This window comes from Mustela nivalis (genome assembly GCF_964662115.1).
Source record: "Mustela nivalis genome assembly, chromosome: 1".
NCBI lineage: Eukaryota > Metazoa > Chordata > Mammalia > Carnivora > Mustelidae > Mustela > Mustela nivalis.
The window spans coordinates 140,694,904-140,715,921 of record NC_139020.1 but is presented as its reverse complement, the minus strand read 5'-3'; the positions used below and the strand labels follow the sequence as shown (position 1 = coordinate 140,715,921).

The window sequence follows — 21,018 nt, the reverse complement described above, 5'->3', positions numbered from 1 at the left end:
TTCATGTTTTAAAATGTTTAAAAGACATCAAGGTCCACTGTTTTTCTTGTTTACCTCATTTAGTAAATAAGAATACTTGACCATTAGCAACTTAATTGTTTATATATCAGTGAAGGTTTAGTGGTAGAATTTTAAGATCTAAACAAAAATTTATCTTTTTAAAAAATTAAATTAAGCATCTTTCCAACCTCATCTTTCTTCTGCATTATTTTCACTATCAATAATTTATGACTTTGTAAAGCAAAGGTCGTGTTTAGTGTCCACCCCCATCTCAAAGGCTGCTGATTATGAGTTATGTTTTCTTATTTATTAAAATATTTATAATAAATACACGTTGCTCCTTACCATCCACTTAACTCTTTACTACCCCTGGTTTCACTTAAAATTTTTTCCAGCTCTGTTGAAGGATTATTAACAGTTAAAAACTGTATACAGTTAAGGTGTACAATGTGATGTTTCAGTGTACTTACACATTGTGAAATAATTACCACAATCAAGCTTAGTAACATATCCATCACCTCACATAGTTACCTTTTTTAAAAAATTTTATTTTAGGGGCGCCTGGGTGGCTCAGTGGTTTGGGCTGCTGCCTTCGGCTCGGGTCATGATCTCAGGGTCCTGGGATCGAGCCCCGCATTGGGCTCCCTGCTCCGCAGGAAGCCTGCTTACCTCTCTCTCTCTCTCTCTCTGCCTGCCTCTCTGCCTACTTGTGATCTCTGTCTGTCAAATAAATAAATACAATCTTTAAAAAAAATTTTATTTTATTTAAATTCAATTACATAGTTACCTCTTTGTGTGTATGATGAGAATACTTGTGATCTGCTTTTAAGAAATTTCAAGTCTATAATACATGTTTTATATTAGATACAATACCATGTTATGTATTAGATCAGCAATAATAAAAATAAATACTTTTGTACAACTGACAATGGATGTAATTTTTACACACTTAATTGCAAATATTTTAACCTTGGCCAAAAGAACCCCTATTTTTGTTTAGTATCACCTAAGTTATGTATTATTTTGTCACTAAAAGATTTTGGATGACTGGATCACATAGGAAATAACCATTTTTAAAATATAGAATAATGTTCTTGTTTGGAAAAAAGAAAACCCATTTTAAATTGTGTGTGTGTATACTACTTAACTTCTTTCTTTTAAATGAAGCATTGCTAGCTATATATCTCTGTATTTTTATAAATGTGGGTGGGCTTACCTTAAGCAGGGAAAGTGGAAAGACAACAAATTATTTTTCAAGTGTTTTCTAAATGATAACCACCAAAAAACTTATATGATATCTGTAAGTTGTGATTGAATCAGTGACTTTAGTCATATTTCCCAAAGTCTGGGTTCTTTTGAAGGTTAAAAAACATAAGTAGGTTTTTTCATAGAACCTGTAGTAGTTTCCTAAGGCTGCCATAACAAAACTTCCACAGACGAGGTGGTGTTGGCTTAAATTTCTTTTCTCACACTTCCGAAGGCTGGAAGTCCAAGATCAAAGTGTAGGCCAGTTTAGTCTCCTTGGAGACCCGGATTCCACTCTCTTGTTGCGTCTTTACATGGTTGTTCTTCTGTACGTGCACGCTAATGGTGTCTCTTCCTCTTCTCGCAAGGACACTAGTCATATTGGATTATGGCCCTTCACAGTGGCATCTTCTCAACTTAATCATCTCATACCAAATTACTTTAAAATACATTTTAAAGTATTTTATTTTAATTTAAAGTATTTAATTTTCACATTCTGAAGTAGTGGGATGGGGACTTCAACATCCGAATTTTGGGGGGACACAATTCCAACCATAACAGAACATTTTGTTGTGGCTTCTAGAAATCAGACTCTGTATTCTGTTTGTCATTGCTTTGGGTTTTAATTATGTAATTCTTACCTGAGAGGATAGTTGAAGTTTATCCTGGAAGAAAAATGCTAGTTGGCAACTGTGTTGTTTGTCTTTAATTTCCCTTTATTATTATTTTTCAGAGAAGTAATTCTTGGTCTTTTTCAGGGGCTTGTGCACAGCTTTGAAAATCTGATGAAAGCTATTATATCACTTAGCTTTGACAAACTGCCTCAAAACTCAGTGGCTTAATACAATAAACCTTTTTTTTTTTTTTAAATCAATACACTGTGTGTTGGTGAATTGGGCTGGTCCCAGTGAGGATTGCTGATCAGTATATTGGGTGAGCTCAGTATGCATTGCGGTCACCTGGTTTCCAATGGCTTCACTCACATGTCTTATGGTTAACTGTCTATATGTACTGGTGGTGGAGGTAATTGGTCATATATTATCATCATCAAGCAGGCAGACTTGGCCTGAGTCACCTGGTTGTGTACATAGGGTTTTCAAGAGCAGGAAGGAAGAAAAAGCCCCAAAGAGTAAGTTTAAGTCTCTCCTTATACCACTTTCGTTGGTATCTTCTTGGCCAAAGCAAGTCATATTAAGTCCGGATTCAACGTATAGAGAAATAGACTCCAGTACTGGATGGGAGTTGCAAAGCCACAGGGCAGAGAGGCACACCTGTGGGAATAAGAGGAGTTTGTGGTCTCCACTGAGAAGGAGGAGGAGGTGAAGTGATGAGAACAATCAACTGAGTAAATTCTGTTGTTACAAGTGTTTTCCCCCAGGTGGAGTAATTATTTTTTCAGAAGAAATGAAGGCTCTCTTCCAAAGAAATACAGTTGCTGGCTGTTGAGAGTGAAAGCATACCAGGAACAGGAAATGGAAAAAGGGTCTGAGGGGAAATAGGTAGAATGCTCATAGCATCTGCTTCATGAGCTTTTGGAAATGTGAAACAAATCCTCTGAGTTCTCCGTAGATTAAAACCTGAGAAATTTGCCTGTGGATTAACAAAGACTTTTTCTTTTCTGTAGAGGACATTATTTTTTGTTAAGGCATTTTTTGAATGTGAACAGTTGACCAGGTGACAACAGGAGATACTTTTTTATACAGTTAAAAAAAGCAGAGCTCTGGAGATTTCATTCACAATTCCCCCATTGCCATATTATTGAACTCAAAATACCAAAAATGAAAATGCTCAGTTGAGAGACCTAGAAATCATACTTTTCCTCTCCAAACATGTAATGTAAATCTAAAATCAGGAATTCATAGTCTCATAAAAAGAGCAACTACTTGATTATTCCTGATAGTCACGATTGATTATGTCTACACTAATTGCTCTAATATCAGTTTGTCAGTTTCTTTATACCTTCATCCACCATCAAAGTTAACTCTTAATCCCTCCTCTATTTATGTAGAGGGCTGAGCATAGTCCTAAATACATCATAGAATGAACTGCTAAACTATTTAATTTAGGATGTATGGGTATTAAAACCTTCAACCCTTGACCGAGTTTCATTCTACAGATATGATAGAGGAAACAAGTTACTCCAAAATATCCAAGGGAACTTCACTTGCCTCCACATTAAAACAACAACAACAACAACAACAAACAACAAAAATGTCAAATCCGTAGATTCTAATGGCTTAAGTTTATTTAAAAGCTGACAGCTTCCATGCCCAGATTGGAAAGGGAATTTCAGAAGACATGAACCTGATGGATGTTGTCATTTTCTGCAACATATTTAGATTTGGTCTTCTTCCTGCCTTATATGCTATAGTTGAGTAGCAAAGGAGAGGGGACTGTATCAGTGAGTTTTTCCCATAATAATGCTGATTAACAATCACAAAAATTTTGGTGGCATTCAACAATAAGCATTTATTGTCAGACTCACAGGTCTAGGTCTTCTTCAGGCTATAGATCTATGCATCATCTGGGTTAGATCTATTTCATGTATCTTCTGCTGGACCCAAGCTGGTGGGATAGCAGTCACTGGGATATGTCTTCTCTTGGTAATGGACAGAATATCCTAGAAGGACAAATGAAAGTGCTCAATATTTGTTATGACAAAGGCTCTGGTCTGGTTCACTGACATTTCCATATTCCATTGGCCAAAACAACACAAAACAAAAACAGAGGCAGGTGTGGATAATGCATACTGCTCACCAAGAGGTCATTGTAAGAGTGAGATGCACAAAATCTCCAGAATGGTAAAGAACTGGGGCCAACAATTCCATCTACCACAGAGGGGTAATTGTTTCTGGAAATAAAAACTTCCTTGGAAATTTAATGGGCAATATTTATATGGTACATTGATATTTAGTGCTTAAAATGGAATTGCATGACTGTGCTTCTTGATTCATCGGAGTCTGGGAGAATACAAAGATACTTTCTATAATAAGTTTACTTGAATCAGTGAGGAAGAGTTTCAGTTCTTTTTTCTCATATCTCCAAGTATTGCTTAAAAATTGGACTCTTTTTCTGTGCTGATTTCTTCTCCTTTTTTCAGTATCTATTAACACCCTTGTTTTAATTCAGCCCCGAGGTACTCAAGAGTGAGCCATATGGGGAGAAGGCTGATGTCTGGGCGGCCGGCTGCATCCTTTATCAGATGGCAACTCTGAATCCCCCCTTCTATAGCACCAACATGCTCTCCCTGGCTACAAAAGTAAGCACTGTTGGGAGACAAAAGGGTCTTGTGTTGCTAAAAATGCCATTCCTTTTCTTCCTAAACAGAACATTTGTGATTTTTATAAAACCATCAATTAAAAGCAGGCACATTGTTTTATTGGCCACATGATCCAGTTCATTTTTTCCCCTTTCTTCTAAATATACATCATGTACTATGGTGCATTCCCCCTATAATTGTCTTCATTTATCATAGAAAATTATACAAATAAATATATCAAATTACTTTTGGTCTTTTGTTTTTAATTGTGGTTGGGACTGCCTGCAATCAGCACTTGATATTATCCTACACTCATTTATTGGGGATCTGAGGCTAACTTTAACTCAGTTTGAAGAATACAATCTGTGCTCAAGAGCTGCTTAATTGATGTTAATTTTTTATTTGTTGGGATGTTTTTGTTTCTGATTAAAATTTGTGCATGGTTATAATGCTCATTGAGTAGCTTTCATGTGGTGGCCAAGTATTGTACATACTAATGGCCTCTTTACGTCCATCACGCTGGTCTGTCTGTTTTGCAGATAGTGGAGGCGGTGTATGAACCGGTGCCAGAAGGCATCTACTCTGAGAAAGTGACAGATACCATCAGCAGGTAATCATTCTCACCATTTCAAACCCATAGGGACTATCAAGAAATACTTCTCATCTCTACAAATTTACTGTGTAAATATTCATGAAGAGGAAGGCTCCCAAATAATCCAAACCTAGAAAAATATTTATGCATCACCAGTAATGGTGACCATCTGGAAGCCAGTGAAGTATGTCCAAAAGGAAGTGCTATATGCACTTGAAATATGCAGCCATTAGAATGATTCTTCAGAAGGCTTTGTATCAACCTGTAAAACAAAGATGATAAGAAACGAACAGGATGTAGAACTGTTTGTAACTATGATAAAAACTGTAAATACATGCATGAATGTCGGAAAAGACTAGACAAGGACATTAGAAACTAAAGAAGACCGTGTTAGATGATAAAATTGCAACCACTTTTTCATTTCTATTTTTAAATTGGTAATGTTATGTTATATAATAATTTCCCAAAGAAAGTCAGATAGAAGTGCTCCGGCCATCAATATAATAGGAGTTTAATGAAAGTCATTTCCTGTTGCATTCGCAAAATTCTGACCTCACAGGACTTGTCCCAGCTGACTTGTCACCCTTCTCTCCCACTTTCCTTCTGCTCCCTCACTGCCAGCCACAGGGAGCTCCATGCGAGTCCTGGCATGTGCCTGCCTCGGGCCCTTTATCCTTCTCCTCCCTTTTCTCTGACTTCTCTTCCCTCTGGTACATGCATGGCACAGGCCCCCGCTTCCTTTGTGTCTCTGCTGTTATTTCCCACCATCAGGGAGCCCATTCTGATGCTCCCACAGCCTCTCCACTTTTTTGCCCCCTTGCCTGCTTTCTTAAGCTTGCAGCACCCATCTCCCAACATGTTAGAAACGTGTGTGTGTGCGTGCGCATGTGTGTGTGTGTGCATATGCAGACATATTTCTTTATTGCCTGTCTTGTCCCCACCAGAAGGAAAACTCTACAAGAGCAGAGACTTTTCCAATCTGGTTCATAGTTCTTCCAGTGCCCAGAGCAATGCCTGGGACAAGATCAACCCTTAACAAATACTGGTTGTATGAATAAATGACTTGTTTTCCGACTGATTGTTATTTCTATGTCAACACATGCTTTTAAGTTAGCTCAAGATTACTTCCCTGCCCCACAGAGCTGAGTCAAATCATTATTATAGAAATCCCAGAGTCACCCAGATAGAATACCTATCCATTCTCCTGCCATTTCCCTATAAATGGTTCTGTATCTATCCTGGCACTTAGCACCACCTCTGATGGCATGTAAGAGATCTATTCCCTCCTTCACTTTCTCCTCCCAGCTCATCCTCACAGTTTGTAGAGTTATATCTTGAATCTTTCCTTGCCCAGCACTATGCTGTCTTACAGTTCTAAGGAGCCTAGGCCCAGCCAGGGCTGAGTTGCACTAACTGCGGATTTTAAGCAAACATTTCTTTCTGCATCTCTCTATTTCCTCATCCAGTTACGCTGGTGTAATAATTATACAAGGTAACTGTGAAAATCACTTAGCATAAAGCTTGTTGAATGGTAAATCTTAAATAATACTGGCAGCTGTTATTGTTAATATTAGGAGAAATGAGCTGAAACCCCTTTTTGAATAATCTGAATTCTGCATATATTAGATCACGCCCTGTTGCTAATGAATCCAAACAAATGTATTTAAATTGCTCCTCTCCACAATTTGGACCTGTTCTCTGCTATTTGTTTTCTGGAGAGTGACTCGAAAATTCAAGAGGTCTCCAGAGATGTCAAGACAAGAATACCAGATTTACTCATTCAGTTTCTTCTTTTCATAGGTATTTGAGCACCACAAAGAGTAGGGGAGGGGTGGCACAGTGAAAATATACAGAGACATTCTTTTGATTTTGTGGCACTGGGCAAACAGGACCTTAATTTGCTTCTGACAGGCTCCCTGACTGTTGGTATCCATGTGCCTGGGGCTAACAAGTTGGTGGAGGAGTCAGGTACCAATATCACATGGAAAGGTTAAGAACATCAGTAGATTCTGGAATCAGCTGGATTTTAATCCCTACTCTTCCACGTATCCCCTTTTCTCATCTGTGATGTACTGGTAGCAATAGTGACCACTCACGGGGTTGTTCTGAAGATTAAATAAGATAATGCTTTCAGTGCTTTTAGCCTGGTACCCAGCACTTAGCAAACCCTCAATAAAATTAGATATTATTACTAATAACAGTAGTGTTACTATTTATGGAATTAAGTATGTAAATTAAATTATGATAAACTGGATGAAGAATGGTAAAAGGAGTGAGCAATGAGTGATTCCAGAAGGACTTGGCCTAGTCTAGGGACTTGAGGAAGTTTCTGTGAAGAAAGAGCCTATAATCTGAGCCCTGAACAACCATTCATCCTCAAATAGTAAAGAGTAGAGGAAGCATTTCATAGACCAGCATAGAGCTTATTAGTTTGAGGAACTAAAAGAAATTGGAGATGTAGCAGACTCCCCACTTAGCAGGGAACTCAACGTGGGGCTCAATTCCAAGACCCTGGGACCATGACCTGAGCCGAAGGCAGACGCTTAACCAACTGAGCCACCGAGGCGCCCTTGTAAGGACACTTTCAATTCGAAATAACTAAGATGCCATAAGTAAGAACTAACAATTTTATTTTAATTTTATAACTGATTATACATGAAGATAACTATGCATTCTATAGCAGATGTGGTTTTCACTTAAGGTTATTCAAGACTCATTGTCTGGGTTCACATCACAAAGTTTTATCTTTAGAAAATTTGACATAAAATAAAATTCAGTCATGAATTTTATGCAATTACATATTTAATTTGCTTTGGATTTTTAATCTTTAAAAATTAATTTCCAAAAGAATAAGAGAGCAAATTTAATCGTCTATTTTCTTAGTTTCCTGTTTTCTTCAGAAAATCAATGCAAGAAATACATAAAGGCAAAAGTAGTTTTAATGGTCATTTATGACTCAGCAAAATGATAACATGATAGAGCCTTTGAAATGCAAGACAGCCATCGATGGGCGAGTTCACGAGACTCATTTTTAATTTCACACCTGCTGTTTCCAGTTACATGATCTTCTTGCTTGTTCTGCTTTTCCATCTTCTCATTTTCACCTTCTATACCCTGTCTTGAGTAGAGCGCATGCAGTTGTGTGTCTCACACGCAATCTTTCCTTTTTCTTGTTTGTTCATGTGGTATATCAGCACATTCTGTCACTGGAACTTTTCATTCCTAGCAGGTTTTTACACTGGGAGAATAACTTAGCAACCCTGAAGAGTCTGGGGGCAGAAAATAAATCCATTTTGTTGCTCTGCCCAGTACCAGCATTACTATTTTTACCTTCCAGTACCCTGTTCAGAGAATATTGCCTGTTTACTTTCTAAAAGAGAAGAATATTTCCTTTTATGCACAAAATCTTCCAATTGCCTTACATCTCTTTATCTGTGCCTGGTTGCAGAAGCGGTCTTGTGCTTTGTTTCAGAGGCAGTTACCATGACTAGCACAGTTAATGTTTTCGGCTAGTTCTAAGGACAAGTGGATCTTTACATTTTTCACCCAACCTTCAGTTCTTTGGTTTTCTCTTTTTAAAAAAATTTCCCCAAAGTAGATTTAACATGTTCCATTTTGTAAATTTATGGTGTACAGTGTTTCACTTTGATATATTTATATATTGTAATATGATTGCCAATGAAGCAATATTCATCACATTACATAATTATATTACAATATCATTGGCTGTATTAATTATTCAGTGCATTATATTTCCATTGTTTGTTTACGACTCATTACAAGTTTGTACCCTTAGACACCATCATTCTTATCCCCCCAATGCTCATGTCCTGGTAACCACGATTTGTTTTCTATTTTTTTTTTATAGGTCTGATTTTTCTAGATTCCATATAAGTGTTGTCATACAGTACTTGTCTTTCTCTGACTTACCTCACTTAACACAATGTGCTGGAGTTCCATGTATGTTGTCAAAAATGGGAATCTATCTTCCTTTCTCCTGGCTGGTAATATCCCCTTGTATATATGTGCCACCTCTTTTTTATTCATTCATATGAGAATGGGTATTTGGGTTTCCATATCTTGGCTGTTGTGTATAATGCTGCGATAAACATGGGAATGCAGATACCTCATTAAAATTCTGTTTTCTGGGACGCCTGGGTGGCTCAGTTGGTTGAGCGGCTGCCTTCGGCTCAGGTCATGATCCCAGCGTCCTGGGATCGAGTCCCACATCGGGCTCCTTGCTTGGTGGGGAGCCTGCTTCTCCATCTGCCTCTGCCTGCCACTCTGTCTCCCTGTGCTTTCTCTCGCTTCTCTCTCTATGACAAATAAATAAATAAAACCTTTAAAATTCTGTTTTCTTTGCTGTTGGGTGTATCCCAGAAGCAGAATTGCTGGGTCATATGGTAGATCTATTTTTTAATATTTTAAAGGCATCTCCGTATTGGTTTTCATAGTGGTTGGACCAGTTTACATTCTCACCAGCAATGTGTGTAGATCCGCTTTTCACCATATCTTCACGATCATCTGTTATCTCTTTTCCTTTTGATGATAGCCATCCTAACAGGTGTAAGGTATTAGTTCATTGTGGTTTTTACTTGCATCTTTTTTTTTTTTTTTTAAGATTTATTTATTTGAGAGAGAGAGCGGGCTTAAGAGAGAGGGAGAGAGAATCTGAGGCAAACTCCACGCAGAGTGCTGAGACCAACGCAGGGCTTGATCTCGTGACCGTGACATCATGACCTGAGCCAAGAACAAGAGTCAGCTACTTAACCAGCAGCCACTTATGTGCCCCTGTTTGCATCATCTTGATGATTAGTGATGTTGAGCATCTTTTCATGTGCCTTTTGGCCATTTTGAAGTCCCCTTTGGAAAAATATCTATATATCTATTTTGTTTGGCCCATTTTTAATCAAATTATTTGTTTAAGTGTTACTAAATTGTGTTTAGTTCTTTATGTGTTTTGGATAGTAACCCCTGCTCTGATATGTGGTTTGTAAAAATTTTCTCTGCTCCATAGGCTGCTGTTTCATTTTGTTAACTGAGTAGCAAAAGCTGTGCCGAAGCTTTTGAGTTTGATGTAGTCCCATTTGTTGTTTCTTTCTTTCATTGTTTGTGCTTTTGGCATCACGTATCACGTTCAAAAACTCATTGCCAAGACCAATATCAGGAAGCTTCTTCCTCCCCTTTCTTCTTTTAAGATTATTATTATTATTATTTTTTAATTTACTTGACAGAGATCACAAGTAGGCAGAGAGGCAGGCAGAGGGGCGGGTGGGGAAGCAGGCTTTCCACTGAGCAGAGAGCTGGATGTGGGGCTGGATCCCAGGACCCTGAGACCCGAGCGGAAGGCAGAGGGTTTAACCCACTGAGCCAAGAGTTTTATGATATCAAGTCTTAGGTTTAAGTCTCTGATGGATTTTGAGTTAATTTTTGTGGGTGGTGTGAGACAGAGGCCACTTGCTTTGTTTTGCATATACTTCAGTTTTCCCAGCTCTGTTTGTTGAAGAGACTGTCTTTCCCCCAGTGGTTGTTCTTCTTTTCATTGTCAAATATTCATTGACTGGATATGCTGGGATTTAGTTTTGGGCCCTCTATGCCCTTCCATTGGTCTATGGATCTGCTTTTGTGCCAGTACCGTAGTGTTTTTATTAGTATGGTTTTGTAGTATAGTTTAAAATCAGGAATTGTGATACCTCCAGCTTTAGTCTTTTTTTCTCAGGATTGCTTTGGCTATTCAGGGTCCTTTGTGGTTCCACACAAATATTAGGATTGTTTCTACTATTTCTGTGAAGAATGTCTTTGGTATTTTTATGGGAATTGCATTAAGTCTGTAGATCCTTTGAAATCTACAGAGAGATCCTTTGAGAGATCCTTATTTCTTTGTTTCGCTCTAGTTAAGACTTTTCCAATTCTATACTGAATAGGAATGATGAGAGTAGGGAACCTTGTCTTGCTCGTGATCTCAGAGGAAACACTTTCAATTTTTCTCCATTCAGTATAATGTGACCTGTGGGTTTGTCATATTTCGACTTTTTCATTTTGAGATATGTTCCTTCTAACCCAATCTGTAAAGGGTTTTTTTTTTTTTATCATAAAGGGATTTTGTATTTTGTCAAATATTTTTCCTGTATGTATTGAGATGATCATATAGTTTTAATTTCTCATTTTTCTAATGTGACAGATTACATGTTTGTGTGTGTTGACTCCTCCTATAGCCCAGGGATAAATCCCACTTGGTTATAGTGCTTAATCCTTTTAATGCATTCTTGAATTTTGTTTCCTAATATTTGGTTGAGAATTTTGCATCTATATTCATCAGGACTATTTGTTTGTAATTTTCTCTTCTCGTGGTGTCTTTATCTGGTTTTGGTATCAAGACAATGCTGGTTTTGTAAATGAGTTTGGAAGTGTTCCCTTCTCCTCAATATTTTTAAAGAGTCTTGTGAGAACTGGTGTTAATTCATCTTTGAATGTTTGGTAGAATTAACCAGTGAAGCTCTCTGGCCTTGGAGTGTCCTGTGTTGCGAGTTCTACTGACTCAATCTCTTGAGTCACAATTGGTGTGTCCAGATTTTCTATTTTTCCTGATTCAGTCTTGGTAGATTGTGGGTCTCTAGAGACACACAATTTTATCAATTTCTTGTCTATATTTTTGTAGTATCAGCTGTGATGCCTCCTTTTTCATTTCTAAATTTGAGTCTTCTCTCTTTTTCCTTAGCTTATCTAAAGATTTGTCCATTTGTTTTTTCAAAGCACCAGCTTTTAGTTCATTGATTCTTCCTATTGCTTTTCTGGACTTTACTTAATTTACTTAATTTATTTATACACTGTTATTATTTCCTTCTCTCTCCTAATTTTGAGTTTAATTTGTTTCTCTCTTTCTAGTTCCTTGAAGTCTAAAGTTAGGTTGTTTATTTGAGATCTTTCTAATTTCTGAATATATGTGTTTATTGCTATGGGCTCTTAGAACAGCTTTTGCTGCAGCCCACAAAATTTGATATGTTACATTTTCCATTTTTTATTTGTTTCAAGGAATTCTTTACTTCCCTACTGATTTTTTCTTTGACCCATAAGCTATTTAGAAATGCATTGTTTAGTTTCCACAAATTTAAACTCTTCTTATTTTCCTTTTGTTGATTTCTAATTTCACATCATTGTAATAGAGAAGATAGTTGGTATGATGTCAGTCTTCTTAAATTTGCTGAAATTAGTTTCATGGACTCTCATGTGATCTGTTCTGGAAAATATTCCATGAGTGCTTAATAAAAATGTGTATTCTGCTGCTATTGGATAGAATGTTTTATATATAGATAGATAGAGATAGATAGATAGATATAGATAGAATGTTTGAGATATATCTATCTATCTATCTATCTATCTATATCTATATCTATCTATAGATAGATAGATAGATAGATAGAGATATGTCACTGGCACAGACGTTCAGCTTCACGTGCTATGACCAGTGCTCAGGGCTCCCATACTCAAAACAGTCATGTGCTTAGGGGTTAAGATTCTGTATTCAAAGTCATGAAATTCTTATATTTTGTGTTTTGGAAATGAAGTCTGATGATACAAGAAGCATGTATGTTTGGAGCTTGGAAGTCTCAGTTACTGTGAAGTCCCTTCAACTTCTTACCTCTCTGACATAGATTCTCAACCATCTGCTCCTGGCCCCGTGGCCCCTGCCTGGCCTCCAGCTCCATCTCCCTGACCCTGTCCCATCATTGCTACTGTTCTCTCGCTGGTATGGTGATTGGGTCTGTCACAGGTCTGTCATATATATATATATATATATATATATATATATCAGTTCATTTGGTTTGAAGTGTTGTTAATTCCAGTGTTTCTTTGATGATTTTTTTGTCTGGGTGACCTATATCCATTGCTGATAGGGTCCTGAAGCCCTCCACTATTCTGTATTGTTTTTTTCTCCTCTAAGATCTGTTAGTATTTGCTTGGGGTGCCTGGGGGGCTCAGTCGTTAAACGTCTGCCTTTGGTTCATGTCATGATCCCAGGTCCTGGGATCTAGCCCCATGCTGGGCTTCTTGCTATTGGGGGGGAGACTGCTTGTCCCTCTCCCATTCCACCTGCTGTGTTCCCTCTCTCTCCTTATCTCTGAAATATCTAAGCAGGGATGTATTTCAGAGAATTGAGGCTAAATTAGAACTTATGGAAAGAGATGTTCCTGGAAAAGTTTGTGGCCAAATATTTGGGGTGTATCTTTTGCGACAGATAAATTCTTTTTTTTTTTTTTAAAGATTTTTTTTATCCATTTGACAGAAAGAGATCACAAGTAGAGAGAGAGGCAGGCAGAGAGAGGAAGGGAAGCAGGCTCCCCACTGAGCAGAGAGTCTGATGTAGGGCTTGATCCCAGTATCCTGAGATCATGAATTGAGCCGAAGGCAGAGGCTTTAACCCACTGAGCCACCCAGGCGCTCCCCATGGGACAGATAAATTCTTAGATGTTATCCCAAGTTCGTTCATTCATTCATTCATTCATTCATTTGCTGAGTACCTATAGGACACAGAGTCCATTTCACATGTTGAAGAATCACGGTGAAGGGGACATATGTCTGTCCTCTCAAGAAATTTCTGGTTTCTAGTGGTGAAATGGATCATTGTAATACAATATTATAGTAGTTTAAGTACTTAAATGTAATGAGGATATACAAAAAAGGGTTGATAAGTCATTTGAGGTTGATTAGTCTTCCTAATGGAGACTTGGAAAAAAGTAAATTTTTGGCAAGCAGATAGGGAAGGGATCTGGAAAAGGGCAGATATTATTGCCAAATGCTAATATTATCTTTAATCAGTTTAAATATCTGCAGACTAAGACTTTAGTCCATTGCACTAATGAAAGGCTTATTTGCTGGTTGTGGTTGTTTTTTTCCCCCTCCCATGGCAGTCATAACCAACGCTAGGTCAACCAACCATTTTTATCAGCTTTAATTACTTTTGCTAATTAAGTGAGGGTAGATGAAGAAACCCATTTAATTAGAAGGTGAAATTCAACATTTTAGCTTCTTTCATGATTGTGAACTAAAATAATAAATTTGAATACAAATATGTCACGGGCACAGACGTTCAACTTCACGTGCTATGACCAGTGCTCAGGGCTCCCATACTCAAAACAGTCATGTGCTTAGGGGTTAAGATTCTGTATTCAAAGTCATGAAATTCTTATATTTTGTGTTTTGGAAATGAAGTCTGATGATACAAGAAGCATGTATGTTTGGAGCTTGGAAGTCTCAGTTACTGTGAAGTCCCTTCAACTTCTTACCTCTCTGACATAGATTCTCAACCATCTGCTCCTGGCCCCGTGGCCCCTGCCTGGCCTCCAGCTCCATCTCCCTGACCCTGTCCCATCATTGCTACTGTTCTCTCGCTGGTATGGTGATTGGGTCTGTCACCAGGGAAGGCCTGTGTTCCATCTTTACTGTCCTCCCTATGGGTTTGTGAATGCAGACAAGGAGAGAATCAGGGTGCAGTATGTATCCTGCTGAATCTTGAGGTGAAGCAAAAAGGAAGCCATCTTTAACCAGGCTGGTAGCACTAGGGTGCACTCAGTGGGGGGCTTAGTGGGGCCTCTTGCCCACCTCCAGTCCAGGTACCAAGGGTATCATGATGGCAAGGAGTTTGCAATCACTTGGGAGGCTCCTGTCTACCATGATTTAGGACACTGGTCTATGGGAGGGGAGACTAACTTCCTCACTCTGGGCTGGAGTCCCACACTTTCATTTTCTACTGGGTACCCCCAAAATTATGTAGCTGGCCTTGTCTTTCTTTGTTATAAATGCATAGACTGAACTTCATTAAATATGAATTCAGCAGATGGGTAAGTACTTCTCATAACCATAGTGCAAGCCCACTGCCTTAGAGAGAAATAACATAAAGATTAAGCATGAGATGATAATGTCTAAGATCTGTATATTTTACTCATAATCAAGTAAAAAGCAAAGAGTAATCAGCAAATTAACAAGTTAGAGTCTTATTTTGACTTCTGTGATGAATAGTTCTCAAATCTTTCCTGGAGACGTCAGTGTAGGTGAAAGTTGTGTGAACTATAGGTCACTAAGTCAAATACAAAAAGTGAAAATTAGATCTTTTTTTCAAAGTCCAAATAAGTTCAAGTTCATTAAGAAGCAACATGACTTCAGTGAAGTTAGAGATTTTGAATTTGAAAAATAGACAAAATATCGCTGTGCCTGGGTGGCTCCGCTGGTTAAGCATCTGTCTTCAGCTCAGGTCACGATCCCGGGGTCCTGGAGTCAAGCCCTGTGTGCAACTCTCTGCTCAGTGAGGAGTCTGCTTCTCTTTCCCTCTGCTCCCCTCCTCCACTTGTGCACATGCGCTCTCTTTCTCTCATTCTCTCATGGGCGAGCTCTTGCTCTTTCAAATAAGTAAAATCTAAAAAAAAATAATAAATTTTAGAAATAGACAAAATATTATAGCAAATGCCTGAAGTACTTAAAACATGCTAACAATGATCTTGGTAATTGATCCCATTGTGTCTAGAATAGCTTTCTATTAGTATTTACCTGGACGATAAATAATGTTCCCTCTAGTAAGCTGATTGCCATTTCCTACCTCCAAATCACAGAAAATATTAGCATGAAACGTGTCCAATTAGTTACTTTAAAAAATTATTACAGGGGCACCTGGGTGGCTCAGTGGTTTAAAGCCTCTGCCTTCGGCTCAGGTCATGATCCCAGGGTCCAGGGATCGAGCCCCGCGTCGGGCTCTCTGCTCAACAGGGAGCCTGCTTCCTTTTCTCTCTCTCTGCCTCTCTGCCTCCCTGTGATTTTTGTCTGTCAAAATAAATAAAATCTTAAAAAAAATTATTACAAACATCTTAAACACTTAAGTAACTGCATTGCATTTTATTTTTATGACTCAGGTTTTGTAAGACACACACTAATCAAGTTGGGTTGATATTGCTGCTACCCAGCTAGTAAAGGCCAACGAGTTGTGACTCTCTAAGAACCTACCTTCCATTTGGTGTATCAGGCCCTACATTCTTGGGATCCCTTTTTGTCTCACTGACCAATGGCTGGGCAGTGATTATAGAAAATCACGAGTTCACATGGGAAAAGATGACTATATCCACCTGTCCTGAGATCTGAGGAGCGGCTTCATGCTCAGCCAGTAGCCCTTGCCTGATATCCCAGCTGCAAAGAGAACAGTGCTGCCTCCCTCTGCTTCCCAAACTTCCCAAATACTTTTTGAGAAGTCTTGGATTCCAAGCTATGCTTGATGTCCATCTTATCCCAGGAGTTTTGGGTGTGAACACCACGGTGGACACACAGTGGGGGATTTAACCTTGATCTTCCTCACTCATGGCTTGGTCCTGACATTGACCAGAGTGCTGTAATCAGCTTGTCCTCTCGTAGGTGCCTCACTCCTGATGCAGAAGCCCGCCCAGATATTGTAGAAGTCAGCTCGATGATATCAGACGTCATGATGAAGTATTTAGACAATTTGTCTACATCCCAGCTGGCTTTGGAGAAGAAGCTGGAACGGGAACGGAAGCGTACACAGAGGTACTTTATGGAAGCCAACCGGAATGCTGTCACATGTCACCATGAGCTGGCTCTGTTATGTCATGTAAGTGCACAGCTGTCAGTGTCTTCACGATGTACTCCATTATAAGGTCACCTGCAGTGGTTCAGGCTTGTCTTAAGGAAGGATTATCTTAAGTTAGGAAAATATTAATTGCTACATGCAGTATTTCACCATTATATAGTTCCATATTTGCATTCCTTTCTAGACCTTATAATTAAAATTAAAGTCAATATAAATGGCTTTCCAATGAGCCACCCCTCATTTATTGTATATTGCAAAACTGGCAATAGATCAAATAGATCCCTTCGCAATTCTGTTAAGTTTACGTTATGCTCTTTGTGTAGATAGCAGTGAATACATAGATTTTATTTCTTCAGAAATCTGATTTGGGGAATATGGATGAAAATGTTATGTGTTAATTCAGAGAAGAAATAATAATTGCCTTAACATTTTTTCATTTTAGTCTAGTTGTTTTTATCACTATTTGTGGTGGTAATAATGCTGCCATGCTTCAAATAAGAATATGTCCTTCAATTTTTCTTGCCAATAACCTTTAAATTATTTTGATATTTAAGTTTATTTCTAAGCAGAGCTTGAAAAAGGGAAAAGCTACAAATATCCACCTATGTGAGTGACCATGTCAGTGATGCTCTTGTTGCTGTCTCTTGTTTTCCCCCATGTGCTTTTGTTGTATCATGACCCATGATTCATTCTTTGCTCATACTCTGGGATCCCCCAAGTGGGGATCTAGTCAGGGACCCTTCAACCTGGTACATATTCTTTTCTTCCCTCTTGGGCATGGGATCTAAGGAAATGGAAATAGGGCCGTAACATCCATTCTTAATCAAGGTACTTGGTCATCAAATTCCTTTCCAGGACCCTAAAGCCTTATTCTACCTTAGCTGGGAAAATAATATGAAGAGTTCATTTTAAAGAAGAGACAGCTGTAATTTCTTTTCCTTCCTTCCTTCCTTCTATCCTCTTTCCCTCCCTTCCATCCTCCTTGCCTCCCTCCCTTTCTCTGATTTCTTGGATAACAACTTCCCATCAAACTCGTTTCTATTAAAAGGAAAGCACTACTGTGCGGTGTGCTTGTCCTGACATTCTTGGAATCTGGAAGTTGAAGATTCAGTGTAGTTTTCTTTTGGGGGTGGGGGGGGACTCATCTTTATTGCCTTGCTGAGCCCAACTGTAATTTCACAGAACAATACTTGGTGGTTATCTAAGGCCTTGGTTTATGTTTAGGAGCATATAACTTGGAGTTATAGCTCTTGCTGAACACAGTTAAATCGTATATACAGCCAGTTAAAGCTCACTTTTCTTGTTATTTTACCACCTGACTTCGTAAAAAGTAGGCAGCTATGAGAAACACACCATTCTATGCATGTCATGTTGAATTCAGAGTACAGTGTTCCCGGGAAACTGAAATGCGAGAGATTTAGCCATTTCTATATATTTTAAGTATTTGAGGCCTTCTATTAAGTTCTGCACTGCAAAGCTACTTAGCCAATTTCCAGTTGGATATAAAAGAGTCAGTTTATATTAGATTCTCTTAGCTGATGTGGGGATGGGCGGAGTTAGTTTAAAATCTAACCACAAAAATTCTCTTATCTTTAGCAAAACACCTTGAGAATGACTGTTTTATTTATTTATTTACTGTTCAGCTTTTTTTTTTTTTTTTAAACTCTTACTGTGGAAAATTTCATGCATTTACAGAAATAAAAATTGTGCTTCGTGTACCACCCCCCCCCCCCCCAGCTTCAAGAATTTGCTACTTTGGGCCAATCACATACTGTTTCAATGCCCACCCATTACCCACTCCCTGCCCTCCATAGGTTATTTTGAAACAAACCCAAACCACTCTATCATGTCATCCATCAATATTTCAGTACGTATTTGGAGAGCCATTTTAACTGTAGAAATCCAGCTCTCACGCCATGACTGGGTTAAACAAAGGGAGATACCTGTAGTCGAGGCAGTTTCGAGGTTCTAGAGGTTCTGTACTCATCTGTAAATTAGGGGAAACATACTACCTATAACAGAAGACACAAGGATTAAGTAAGTTTTTGTGTTTGAATAAACTGTACAAATGAAAAAGTGGCACAGAATTATAAGATAGCACCAGTTATATAAAGTAAGCAATGATTATGTTAAAAAAATAATTGTTGATGCAACTTGCTAATCCAGTATTATCTGGTCCATTAGTGCCAAATCCACATGTGGTTTTCATGCAATTAATAAGTATGTATTGAGCATGTGTTACCAGCCAGCTTTGATGCCCTCATGGAGCATTCAGTCTCATAGGGACCATAGAGAAGTGCTTTGCCTCTTAGCAGTTTATATTACTACGTTTAAAGAGCAATCAGATATCATCTCCTTTGGCACTATTTTATGTATACTGATCATTTTTCATCTCTGGATTAATAAAATGTTAGTTAAAAGGAAAAGTGCAGCTTTATTAAAGAACTGAGAAAGAAATATGATTACATTTAATCAAAAGACAGCATGCAATTAATTGGCATTATCCTTGCTAAGTACCAAGTATTTCTTTTTTAAAAACATACATCGACACCATTGCTGATGGAAAAATTATACGTATAAAATTTTATGTTTCTTTTTTTCTTAAGTCTTGTTATAGTATCATGATTATTTCATTTCAAATATGGTGTAATGTCTCCCAGAGCAGTTAATATCAACAATACAATTACACAATCCAATGATAAGCAATAGTCAAAGGAAAGGGAAATTAGTGGGTACCTTATGTAAAACTTTATGAATTATCAGCACTGATAAGGAGAGCCATTGTGAATTGCTGGAATTTTGCAAATTAAGGGGTGAGCAAGCAATTGATAAGAAACGTTAAGGACTCCTGTGTCATGGGGTGTATTCTACTAACTTTTTGAAATATTAGCTTATTATCAATTATGGCAATAGTCTAGTAAAGACAGGTATTAATATATATTTTAAGAGGACACAGAAATCTTCACTAATAAAGTTCATGCCTGTGTACTGTTGTTTAGACCCTAAGAAAGAGAAGAAAATTTTCTTTCCGAAGAACATTAAGCTGTCTAATTTTTATAATTCAAAATAAAGATCATGAGGAGAGCAGAGTCAAGAATAAAATCTAAGGGTGCTGGGTGGCTCAGTCGGTTAAGCATCTGCCTTCAGCTCAGGTCATGATCCCACGGTCCTGGGATCAAACCCTGAGTCAGGCTCCCTGCTCAGTGGGGGGTCTGCTTCTCCCTCTCCCTCTGCTCTTCTACCTGCTCGTACTTGCTTTCCTTCTCTCTCAAATAAATAAATAAATAATATTTTTTTTTAAAAAAGAATAAAGCCAAGCAGAGAAAAATAAGATGTAAATTTTACTTAAATATGTTAGAATAAAAGTCTATTGTGCTGCAGAGGGTACTGTGACATTTTAGTAATCAAAATCATGATTGGCATTTTAGCATTATGTGCAACATGTTAAATACACAGAAGAGCTGCCCTTTGGTTGTCATCTGTATCCCAGACAGAAAAATCAGTTTGCAGACAATTCTAAACCGCATGCTGCTTAGATCCTCACCAGCAAATGCAAGGATGAGTGTTAAAACCCAACCTGAAAAATGTGGGTAATCAATAGAAAACTCCAATTTCATTCAGATTAGTGGGATTTTGTGGATCCAACTGTAAGCTAATATTAACATTTGTAAATAACGCATATTTCTACATGTACAAATGGAGCGGAGTTGAATGTGCCAGGGAGACTGATGGGTAATCAGTGAAAGAAGCAAGTTCTTGAAGGGTGAGTTTTGCAGGGTTTCCCACTTCTCTTCCAGTGATATTTGACAGGTACTATTATCTTCACCATCTCTGTTTTAAAGCTACATGATTGTTTCTTTCTACCAGTAGAATGAGTTTTTTCAGCCTGGAGAACTTTCACATCCATAAGACTAACAGGGAACAAAACAAAAAGAAAAATTGAAAATACTTGCAGTTTATAATTAATAAAAGAACAAAGATTTGTTGAATATCCTCTGAATGTAAGACATGGTGCTTGCTATTGTGAAGGTTACAAAAGATTATAAGGAGTGGTCGCAGTGGTGAAGTGACTTATACAGTCTACCTGGGAAGCCAAGACATATATGCAGGAGGAAATCTTGGTAAATACCAAATGATATCTCTGGCTGATATAGTTTAGAGAGGCTCCCAAAACAAGTGGTGTAAGTTTTGGCCTTGAAGTAGGTAAGAAAGTCACTCCTGCATGGAAAAGAATAGTAAAATTGCATGAGCTCCCGATATACCAGCCTAGCACACTTAGGGCTACTAATCACATTTTAGAAATGGTATTGTTTTATGCTTTAACTTAAAAGGCAA

The 21,018-nt window shown here is 38.1% G+C and overlaps 1 protein-coding gene across 10 annotated transcripts in view; it reads left to right on the top strand.

Annotated features, from left to right (window-relative positions):
• Nucleotides 1–21,018, top strand: part of NEK10 (NIMA related kinase 10) — a 240,002-nt gene that overhangs the window by 139,352 nt on the left and 79,632 nt on the right. For all 10 annotated transcript variants that reach the window (XM_082687003.1, XM_082687002.1, XM_082687000.1 and 7 more), the window contains 3 exons: nucleotides 4,375–4,504; nucleotides 5,044–5,114; nucleotides 16,491–16,704. In XM_082687003.1, the coding sequence (XP_082543129.1) occupies nucleotides 4,375–4,504; nucleotides 5,044–5,114; nucleotides 16,491–16,704 (415 nt within the window). The remainder of the gene's footprint in view (nucleotides 1–4,374; nucleotides 4,505–5,043; nucleotides 5,115–16,490; nucleotides 16,705–21,018) is intronic.